This window comes from Chiroxiphia lanceolata, chromosome 7 (genome assembly GCF_009829145.1).
Source record: "Chiroxiphia lanceolata isolate bChiLan1 chromosome 7, bChiLan1.pri, whole genome shotgun sequence".
In the NCBI taxonomy this organism is placed as follows: domain Eukaryota; kingdom Metazoa; phylum Chordata; class Aves; order Passeriformes; family Pipridae; genus Chiroxiphia; species Chiroxiphia lanceolata.
The window spans coordinates 10,627,538-10,638,727 of record NC_045643.1 but is presented as its reverse complement, the minus strand read 5'-3'; the positions used below and the strand labels follow the sequence as shown (position 1 = coordinate 10,638,727).

General features: G+C 45.5%; 1 protein-coding gene across 1 annotated transcript; it reads left to right on the top strand.

Moving 5' to 3' along the window:
* The first annotated feature begins 106 nt into the window (after window positions 1-106).
* HSPD1 (heat shock protein family D (Hsp60) member 1) lies at window positions 107-10,422 on the top strand. The gene is made up of 12 exons (XM_032692713.1): window positions 107-209; window positions 934-1,109; window positions 3,870-4,122; window positions 4,630-4,712; window positions 5,402-5,497; window positions 5,797-5,890; window positions 6,288-6,456; window positions 6,805-6,904; window positions 8,094-8,339; window positions 8,547-8,721; window positions 9,322-9,500; window positions 9,590-10,422. The coding sequence occupies exons 2-12, from the start codon at window positions 936-938 to the stop codon at window positions 9,740-9,742; spliced, it is 1,722 nt and encodes a 573-aa protein (XP_032548604.1). The 5' UTR covers window positions 107-209; window positions 934-935; the 3' UTR covers window positions 9,743-10,422.
* Window positions 10,423-11,190: the final 768 nt, after the last annotated feature.

Below are 11,190 nucleotides of genomic sequence, written 5' to 3'. Positions count from 1 at the left end.
GGCGGCCAGCGCCCCAGCGCTGCAGGCGGGCCGTGGATGGGTGCGGCGGCCATGCTGGTTCCGGGGCCGGGCGATCGGGGCCGCACATGGGCCGGCGGTGGCGGGGGGCGGGGCCCAGGCGGTGAGTGCCGAGCGCCGCCCGCCGCCGCCGCCGCGCCAGACGAGCCCCGAGCCCGCAGAGCCGCGGAGCTGCCCCCGCGCTGCCGCAGGTGAGCGCCTGACAAGGCCGGAGGCGCGCGCCCGGCCCGGCCCGGTATGGCCTAGCCCTGCCCTGCCCGGGGGGGCGCGGCGGCTGTTCCCGCGTGGCCGCGGTGACCGCGGGGGCTCCGCGGCGGGAGCGGCCGGGCCCGGGCGGCGGAGGCGGGGGGCGGCCGCAGGCTCGCCGTGCCCGGGCGCCGGGAGCGCGGCCCGCGCCCCCCGCGTGCCGGTGGCGGGCCCGGGGGGGGCGGGTGGCGCTGACCTTGCTGCGCGTGTCCTGCAGCAGCGGCCACGTGCCCGCGGGGCCCGGGCCGGCGTGGGGGCCTGGCGGGCCCAGGGCGGCCCGGCCCTCACCTCTGTGCCCTTGGTGGTGCCGGCGGGCGCGGGAGCCTTCCTGGGCACCCCCGGCACCGCCGCGCTGGGCACTCGGAGCTGCGGGGGCTCCACGCTGCCCTCGCCGTGTCCTGCCCCGCCGCCGGGAGGGCCCGCGGGAGGAGCGCGGAGGCCGCGCACGGGGGAGCTGCTGCAGCGCGAACCTCGCCGTGGGGAGCGGGGATCGAAGCCCTGTTCGCTGCAGCTGCTTCTGTGTCTCGGTTCCAGCCAGCCGAAAAACTAAAGGCTCATCAGGGTCACTGGCTTTACTTCCTAAATCCATTTCCCTTCTTTTACTGTAGAAGCAGCTGTGAGAAGCCATCATGCTGATTTTTTTTCTCTGCATTTGTTTTAATCTTTCAGACATGCTCCGTTTATCTACAGTACTCGGTCAGATCAGACCAGTGTCCAGAGCACTCGCCCCCCATCTAACACGAGCCTATGCAAAAGATGTGAAGTTCGGAGCAGACGCCAGAGCTCTGATGCTACAAGGAGTAGATCTTCTAGCAGACGCTGTAGCTGTCACCATGGGGCCAAAGGTAATCGAAGACTTAACACTGACCTGGTTGAAAACACCATAGCACAGAAGTTTGTTAGCTTTCCCTCAGTGGAGCTGCATGATTGCATCTGCAGAACTGCAGTGCAAAGGGTGAAGGGTATGGACAGGCTGCTGAAAGCTGCAGGCAGCTGAATTCCGGTGTTTGTCACCTGAAGCGTGACAATAGTGCACGTGCTTTTCATGGTAACAAATTAAAATCACTCGGATTACTGTGAGAGGTGCAGTGTAGTGGCTTGAAGGTTAAGGTGATGTGCATAATGTGTTACTACCTCAGTTGATAGCTTGTAACAATGCAGTAGATAATGTAACTGTCTATGTTGTGGGGTGGGTTAATCAGCATGTGTGGTTTTCTGTTTCTTGGGGGCAGATGGGTTGTTTTTACAAATTACGGTTGTTAATCAGGTTTTTTTTTTTAGTATTAATGAGGTGAGAAACACATCCAAAGTGTAATGTTGAGCATTCTGTTGGCTGGTGAATGTTACCAGCTTCAGTGAAATGCCGTGGAGGTGGCATTCCTTCATGTTACACTATAGTCTGTCCTGTGAGTTCTAGGTCTCTTGCAAAACTGGCTGTGGTATCCTGCATAGTCATGCAATGTGCAGTAAAGCTTGGAATGAGCTTTGTTTTTAAGGAAGAGACGCTGATTTTCTTTGGGCTCGTGTGAATGTCTGTTCCATGTAATACATGTGCATGGTAGTTCTTCTCAAGGCTGCTTGGCCTCTGTAACATAATTCATGTATTTTCTGTATGTTTTTAGTGTTCTGTTAGGTTTATCCAAAGGCAAAAATGCCATAAACTGAGCAGATGGAGGTTAAGGAACTGGATGTCAGCAAGCTGTGTCTATTTTCCATAAACGAACAAAGTTTAAGTGTAGTTAGTTAATTTAACTTCTGGTTTTTTGGATTCGGCTACTTTGTGAGTGCACTGGCTGAAGGGCAGCTGCTGATGCAACTTAGTGTAACCTTATGGGTTTTTGTTCCAGTGTTCTCACTTTTGCTGCTGTTCTCTATGTATTTGTAGAAATTTGGGGATTGTACAGCAATACCTGATTGTGCTTTTAGTGTTTTTAATAAATATCAGTCTGAGGAGACTTCCTTTAGGTACTGTTCTGCATTTTAAGGAATGTGGTTTGTGGTCTCACACAATCTTTTGATAATGCTCCAAAGTGTTCAACAGAACCAGTTTATGTGAGAGCTCAGCTTCTCAATATGCAGGAGTATTCCAAATGCATGTGTGTTTACTGGTGGTGTTCCCTGCTTCTGGAACACAGATTTTGTCCTTTCATGTGATTGGAGAGAAATAGGTTTTGCTGTGCCATTCTTCTCAAAGCTGCAAACCAAACATTTGGAGTAAGATTGTAGCAAAACATAGAATAAAATTAGGCAAAACTAGAGAGACTACATGAAGAACTTCCTAGTAGCAGGATCCACCAGAGAAGAGTTTTCTTATTCTTGAACCACTTTTAGATTTAAAAGTGCAGGTTGAATAAAACAGTGGTAAGCAGCCAGGGTATGAATTATTTGGCATAGCTTTTCTATGTCAGAGAGGTAAATTTACGTAAGCCCTTCCCCAAGTTCAGCCTGAGTAACTGAAGCGTAACCTTTCCTCTGTAGCTCCGAGGGGTGGCTGTACTTGGGGAGCAGCCCGTGTCTGGCAGGCAGCCAGAGTCAGCTCAGTGGCTGAGGCAGATGTGCTGGGCTCTGTGCAGGAGCACAGTAGGCACTGCAGGGGAGTCCTGGGCTGGCTTGGCACGTGATCCCAGCTCCGGGTGGAGCTGGAGCCACACTGAGGCAGGAGCCAGAGTGGTCAGCCCTGAGCTGGACCTGACAGACCCGGTGAGAACACTTGTGCAGGGTCCGCTGGGAGCAGCAAAGCTGAGGGGGGGCAGGTGCTCTCCCTTCCCTCTTCCAACAGCTCCAGCTGTCAGGATAGCTCAGGAGTTCCAGGTTAGCGGTGGAGCAGAGGAGGCCCCTTGTGTTTCTGCTCCCTCCAGCTCAAACTGGAATGTGGTTGTTTGGGGCAGCTGTTCAAGCTATTGAAGTCATCTGAGAACAAGCAGTCTTCTTGTGCAGGTGCATTTGCCCTGCATTCCCTGGGTGGTTCACAGTTTCCGCTGTTAACTGTGTCTGTGTTTGTTGGGTAGAATAGTCTAGCTTTTCAGTTGGATCTGAGTGTGGGCTGAGAGGAAAGGCTTGGTAACTTGCAGTGTTGGAGAAATTATTATAACACATTAAATTCGTTAAGTATTCTGAATTTTGTTTGCTAGTCACCAGCGAGGTTTGCAAGTCTCTACTTTTTTTTTCTTTCTACCACATGCAGCAAATTGGCCTTTGTATTACTTTTCTCAGTCACGAAGACTTTTTATTGTGGTTTAATAGAAATTTTGCAAGTTTAGTTCTTTGTGTTGCTGTTTATTTAATTTTTGGGTAAAATATTAGCGTTAGAGGGAATCTCTTCAATTATTTTTGTCTGTAAGGCCAGTCTGTCTTTAGTTGCAGACTGTGGTATTAAGCATTATGGGTAAGGAGTGAAGCCTCATTCTGTGAAAGCATGAAACCTTGGAGCCATTTTTCCAGTTCTGGAGAACCTTGGTAGTGTTTGCTGAAAAGTCCCAGCTGAAGGCTCTGTGCAAGGTGTTCAGCTCTGGCTGTTCAAAAGGACCTTCATCTTCAGCTGAGCTCTTAAGAGTAACGTGCTGTGGGTTGGCTTTGGTTTTAATATTTGTTCTTTGTCACCCTAGGGAAGAACAGTTATTATTGAACAAAGCTGGGGAAGCCCCAAAGTGACAAAAGATGGCGTGACAGTAGCAAAGGCAATTGACTTGAAAGACAAATACAAAAATATTGGAGCTAAGTTAGTTCAAGATGTTGCCAACAACACGAATGAAGAAGCAGGAGATGGTACCACTACTGCAACGGTACTCGCACGTGCTATTGCCAAGGAAGGCTTTGAGAAGATCAGCAAAGGAGCTAATCCAGTAGAAATTAGGAGGGGTAATTTTTTTCCCTTGTTTTTAATGTTTAATCCTGAATTTGACTTTCTGAATAAGTTGCCTTCTTTTTGAAGAGGGCCATGTATTTGAAGAGCCTTTATATGAAAAGTGATGCTCAGAGAACATACTTATTTCTATTACCTTGCTGACTCTGAACAATTCTTCATTCTTCTAATCATTTTTCTATTATTTTATATGCCGTTAATTTACTTGTCATAGGTAAACTCCTATTTCTGCATTTACTGCTGCCATGGAAGGCAATTTGTGACAAATTTCAATCATGACAAAATATCTCACACCAATTCCGAAAAAGGTCACCAGATACACAAAAGACAATATAGAACTAGAACTATTGGTTTTTGGACATGCAAACTTGATGCATTTTTGCAGTGTGGACTTTTTTTTTGTAATGAAACCTGTTCAGTGGGGTAGGTGGGTGGGTGGTTTGGGTTTTTTCTGTGCCGTATACCTTGTTTTGTTCACTCACAAGTATTTTCTCTGTGTTTAGGGGTGATGCTTGCAGTCGATGCTATCATAGGTGAACTGAAGAAGCTGTCTAAACCTGTTACAACTCCAGAAGAAATTGCACAGGTTAGAAAAAAAAACCACAATAAAACGTAACCCAAGTTTACACAGCTGTTCAGAAAAAAGTTTTGGGCAGTTAGGTTTAGTGGAGTTGGGTTGTGTGCATGTGACACCTGGGCATTTTTCTTTATACATCAAGGTCCAAGTTATGTTTTGATGAATTATCTTCATGGTTATGCTTTCCTGTTCCTATTTTAACATTCCCAATATTCTGCCTTCAGTTACACTGCTAGAAGTTAGTTCAGAATTAGGTTGTTTTTTTCACCTTCAAGTTTCATTCCTAAGTGTGGTTTTAAAACATAAATTTGTGTACTTGGGAGGAATTGATGAGAGCAAAGCTGTGTTTGTGGATGGGAGGTGATGGCAGAGTTTGGAGGATGTGGCAGATCACTTTGGTGGGTGCCCAGCTGGGTCTTGGGCACCAGGTGTGTTGGTCTCTGTGGGTTATACCTCCTTCTGGCTGCAGATTCAGGTGGTCTGTGTGTGAGCCCAGTGCAGGGAATCTGTTCCTGTGCTGGAGCTGTCCAAGAGCTGTGAGCCCTTCCAACAGAGATCTTGGGTCCTGGGGTGGGTGTGCTACAGTCAGCTGCCATGTCTTGTCACATTTTAACTGAAAATGGTTATCCTGGTTTTCCTTATAGTAAAAAGCAAATGACTTGTATTGTGAAATGAGATGAAATGCTTTACTGTTTCAGGTTGCCACGATATCAGCAAATGGAGATCAGGAAATCGGGAATATAATCTCTGATGCAATGAAAAAAGTGGGACGAAAGGGTGTGATCACTGTCAAGGTAAGAACTGGCCAACATACAGACTAAGTGCAAGGTGACTGTCTTTTCTCCAGTTAGGGCTGGGTTTTGTCTCATGGAATGTAGCTGCTGCTGCTCACATGGTTTCCCATTATAATTCCTCCCCATCTCCCTTAGATCAGGGTTTGAACATTGTTCCTTCTATTTGGAAAGGAAGCACATGAAACTGGTGTGTGGTTCAGAGGCTGTCATTCTGTTGTGCATGGTATGCTAAAGTTATACTTGTGCTTTTGCTAACAAAGAAGGGATCTTTTAATGTAGACTTTCTTGCATCTAAACAGGATGGAAAAACTCTAAATGATGAATTGGAAATCATTGAGGGTATGAAATTTGACAGAGGCTACATCTCTCCATATTTTATTAACACAACCAAAGGTGAGTTACCAACAACCCATGTCATATACCTTACAGTGGTAAATTACAATAATTTTGTAAATTACAAATAATTATAGTTATACTTTACAGTCTCTTATGCTTGTGCCACAGCAAATAAGGCAGGGGGTCCTTCCCCATCAGGAAACTTTAACTTGGTAAAAGCTTGGAGTTTTGGGGGTTCGTTTTCCTCTCTACACAAAGAGTGGACAGCTAACATCGGACTGGACCTGCAAGAACAATGCAGGACTGAAAGTGGGGTCTTGGAGGAAAGAATTTGTCTCATTTTTTAATGCAGTTTAAAAAGTGCAGCTGTTGCTGCAAAATAGCTGTTGAAGTTAAAAGAATGCTTGGTGGTTTTGTAATGGAATTGTTTAGATAATGCGTGTTGTTTCTGCAGGGCAGAAATGTGAATTCCAGGATGCTTACGTTTTAATCAGTGAAAAGAAAATTTCTAGTGTACAGTCCATAGTTCCAGCTCTTGAAATCGCCAATGCTAACAGGAAACCTTTAGTCATTATTGCTGAAGATGTTGATGGAGAAGCTCTCAGCACTCTAGTCTTGAACAGGTGAGGCTTAAAATCCATTCTTTTAGACAAATACTGCTTTTTTTTTCTTATTTCCATCCTTTTAAAGGAGTACATAGAAGAGAGCATGTTTCATATTTCTGTGGTGTAGTGCTGTTTGTTCTCTTGTCTGTGCCAAAGAAACAGCAGTTTTGGACATCACCATACTTTGTGTCAATTCAGACAAAAACTCAGTTGTGTCTTAACTACTTTTTTGAGCAAAATCAGCTCAGTTCATGAAGGTGTCTTGTTTGCTTGGTTGGTAGAGCTGTACTGAAGTGATTGGATTTAGTAATTAGACTCGTTCTCTGAACACATGTAGAATGTTGCTCTCTGAATTTTTCTCTTCAGGCTGAAGGTTGGCCTTCAGGTTGTTGCTGTAAAAGCACCAGGTTTTGGTGACAACAGGAAAAACCAGCTTAAGGATATGGCGATTGCTACCGGTGGTGCTGTAAGTAATGATGTTCTGAGTAGCTTTTTGCTCTAAGAAATGTTAAATGATATTTAAGGAGGGAAATTAATGTGTATTTTTCGGTCCTTGGCTTGTATTTTATGGGCTGCAGGCTGTGTTCTGTCTTTCAAAAATGTAACAGTAACTCTAATATTAGAATCTTCCTGTTTTTTTTAAAATGCGGACGCTGAAAACTGCTGTGTAATACAGCCCTGGCCAACCATGAGCGGTGCATCCTTGTAACTGGCTGAAGTCACACGTGATTTCCTTGCAGGATTTAGGCTGTTAAAGGGAAGGAGGAACTCCAAGACAGTATCTTAGAAATACAGCAAAGCTTTCTTGCTGCCTTGTAAAACTGATTGTCTCACAATTGCCTGAACTCAAGTGTGGCAAATATAATAACTGAAAATGTGTAGAATTGACTGAATGGTTTTCTTAGCACTAAACTTTGCATATACTTGGTGCACTGATTAATGTCCCTTTACGTGCCTTTTTGTTACACATACTTCAAAACCATGGCACGATACTGAGACGCAAAGGAGGCTATTGAAATAAAACTTCATGTTTAAGCTAACTGCAGCACAAAGTAACAAGCCAGCAAACTGTTTTAAAGTCTGTGAAGTGCCAATATTTTTAACTTCTCAAAATACACTGAGGTGACCGGTGACAGGACCTGAGGAAATGCCATGAAACTGTGTCAGGGGAGGTTTGGGTTGGATATTAGGAAGAGGTTCTTCACCCAGAGGGTGGTTGGGCACTGGAAGAGGCTCCCAGAGATGTGATCACAGCACCACAGTTCAAGAAGTGTTTGGACAATGCTCTGTAATGGTGTAATTCGTGGGTTTGTCCTGTTCAGTGCCAGGAGTTGGACTTGGATGATCCTTGTGGGGCCCTTCCAACTCAGGATATTCTGTGAGGACTGTGTAACACTACTTTACATCCCAGGCACTTTGAATCAGTGAGCTACACGAGTCAGGCACGAGTGAGAAGCTGCTCGTTTTCCATTCTGTGAGAAATGTTTGTGAGGTACCTGCATGCCTGGACTCCTTCAGGAGAAGGGAAAAGTGTTGTTCAACTGCAGTACTGTGATTATTTTGCACCATTAGCTGTATGTGTTCGTGTGCCTATAGATAAAAAATTGATGTATGGGGAACCTGTGAATTCCAGCTTTCCACGTAATTTCTTTCAGGTGTTTGGAGAAGAGGGTTTGAGCCTAAATGTGGAAGATATTCAGCCTCACGACTTTGGTAAAGTGGGAGAGGTCATTGTGACCAAAGATGACACCATGCTTCTGAAGGGGAAGGGTGAAAAGGCTCAGATTGAAAAGCGCATTCAAGAAATTATCGAGCAGCTTGAGGTCACCACCAGTGAATATGAAAAGGAGAAACTCAACGAGCGATTGGCCAAACTCTCTGATGGAGTAGCAGTATTGAAGGTATTAAAAGATAATGAACTAAAACTGTGTTTGGGTTTCTTGACTGCTGAGGTACAGAAGGCTGCCAGCACGGGAGAAGCTGGGTTGGCTTTCTGGCACTTGTCAGTGGTCTTGGTTGTTTAGTTTGGGGGCAGCAGTGTTTAGCCAGCAGTGCTCTCCCACCCGGGCTCCTCGTGTGGACCTTGACGTGTGCCTTGCTGCTTGTAGGTCGGCGGCACGAGCGACGTTGAAGTGAACGAGAAGAAGGACAGAGTCACTGACGCCCTGAACGCGACCCGCGCTGCCGTGGAGGAGGGCATCGTCCCGGGAGGGGGCTGCGCGCTGCTCCGCTGCATTCCAGCGTTAGATGCCTTAACCCCAGCCAATGAAGATCAGAAAATTGGTGAGGAAGTTACTGGAATGCGTGTGGAAGTGTTGCGAGTAGCCTTTGTCCTGACTTGAGGCTTTCTCAGATGAAATGCAGATTGCTTCCAGGGAGTTTTTAGTTACTTGATCTCAGGAACCTCACACCCCCTTGGTATGGTGGTCTCTGCTTTTCGGGGGGAGGGAGGTTTCACTGAGTGCCTGACTTGACTGTGAAAGACCCAGTAGCAGTAAAGCAGCAGTGCCCCCTGCAGAGAGTGGCAAATGGTTAGAGCTGACTGTTCTCAGCCATTGCAGACAGAAGCAAAATCTAATAATGCTTAAGAGATTGTGTGGCAAATCAAATGGAAAAAGGCTTTGTGCCATGTTACACATGAAGAGTACTCCTGACTTCTTCAAAATGTAGTAAAACTAAAATGTGTGTGAATATCCTACAAATATTTCATTTGTTGACAAATGTCAGGTAGCAGAGAACCTTTCCTCCTGGAACTGATACAAATAGATTATGTTTTTGCTCAGACTGTTCTCTGTATTGATCCTCCAGCAGCTGGTGCAGGCAGGCCTTGGCAGTGGGAGCAGTGTATGCAAAACATAGCTCTGACCACCCTTTTTCTTGCAGGGATTGATATAATCAAGAGAACACTGAAAATCCCAGCAATGACTATTGCAAAGAATGCTGGTGTCGAAGGATCATTGATAGTTGAGAAAATCCTGCAGAGCCCGTCAGACGTCGGCTATGATGCAATGCTTGGGGACTTTGTAAATATGGTAGAAAAAGGAATCATAGACCCAACAAAGGTAACCTAAAAGTCTTAATTCTCAGCTTCTTCTCCTCCCACCTCCTGTGACAGCCAGCAGGCATTAAGTTATTTCTTCCCTGTTTTTAGGTTGTGAGAACTGCTCTGATGGACGCCGCCGGTGTCGCGTCTCTCCTATCAACAGCAGAAGCAGTGGTGACTGAGGTTCCCAAAGAAGAGAAGGAGCCGGCAATGGGAGGAATGGGTGGCATGGGCGGAGGAATGGGAGGTGGCATGTTCTAATTCCTGGGGTAGGGATGCATCATGAGCTGTGCTGTTGAAGACTGACAGTTCTGACTTTAAAAACTTGAGCTATCAGTGTCAGAGGGTGGATAGTGACTGAAGTGAGGCTGGTGTTGAAAAATCACTGTAACCATCAGTTACTGGATTTCATTTAACACACGTGTAATTGTTTACAGTCATTGTCCATGCCTACAGATAATTTATTTTGTATTTTTTGAATAAAGACATTTGTACATTCCTGATAACTGGGTGCAAGATCCATCTACCAAGGTCCTGATTTGAACTTAATTAAGGCACTTGATATTCTATTACAGAATTTCTTGGTGCTTGCCAGTACTAGGAAGAACTTGGAAGCCACTGTGCGTGAGACTAGACAATTGTGTACAAAGTAGGCAAATAGAGTTATGTGACCTTTATGTAATAAACTGCTCAAAAGTTACAAAAATGTATCACCTTTTTCATCTGCCATAGTTATGGGAGAGCCTGGACAGCCTGCCTCTTAAGATTTACTAGAAATAGACACTTAATGCTTGAAAAAATGACAGGGCATTTCACACTGAGAAACATTCCTTTGTCTAGAATGTTTCTCAGAAATGCAAGTGACTTTAATTTTGGTAAGAAATACCTAAGCTGAACTGCACTACAGTTCTTTGAAATATTAAACAATGCTCTGAAAACAAGGCACGTGCACTGGCTTTATTTTGCCCTGTCTATGCTGGTTGTTTCATGTGCTTGAACAGGCCCAGTGCACCTTTTACAGTGGAAGGGAAGTGCCCTGAGGGTATCAAACAGGTAAGTCTTGCCTAAGAAAGGGTTTGGGGAGGTTTTAAACAGTTCCTTTGATCGGGTGTAATATATGGTTACCTCCTCACTTTAAGCCTTCCAGTCTTGTCTTCCTTTCTGGTATTGGGTTGCAGAATTTAGTTATTTTGCACTAGATGCTGTTTTACCGTTAGAAATGTTGCTTTGCCACTTACTGGGTTCTTTGACCTGACAAAGCTAATATCAGTGATGTGTAAAGTCATCTGCTTTCCAAACTACAGAACAATGGTGTTCCCAAACTTCTGTATGCTCATCTCTGATTGCCTCAACAAACGAAATTGCTGTACAATTTCTCAGTGCTGTAAAACTGACCTCAATCCAGCTGTCACTTTCCTCAGCTTCCTGCCCTTAATAACTGTCCTTCGCAGAGGGGACATGTGACATGCCAACTCCTCTTTCTGGAAAAGTAAACAATCTGAAACTGTTTGAGGGCTGTCTTTATTCTGAAACATAACCTTCCTATGTTACGTAACATGCTGTCCTGTAGTAACCACGTGGGTTACAGACACTTTGGAGAAAGGACCAGCTTCAGCACCTGACCTAGAGCTTCACCTAATTTCAGTAAGGAAATTGGATAATGCAAGGCAGCACACAGTGAGGATTTAAAATCTATTCAAACCTATTCA

Bases quoted from the DNA above. Each gene is read 5' to 3' on its own strand.
- HSPD1 (XM_032692713.1), top strand. From the start codon at position 936: ATGCTCCGTTTATCTACAGTACTCGGTCAGATCAGACCAGTGTCCAGA. The intron at 4,123-4,629 runs GTAATTTTTTTC...CTCTGTGTTTAG, and splicing joins TCCAGTAGAAATTAGGAGGG to GGGTGATGCTTGCAGTCGAT. The intron at 9,501-9,589 runs GTAACCTAAAAG...CCCTGTTTTTAG, and splicing joins GAATCATAGACCCAACAAAG to GTTGTGAGAACTGCTCTGAT.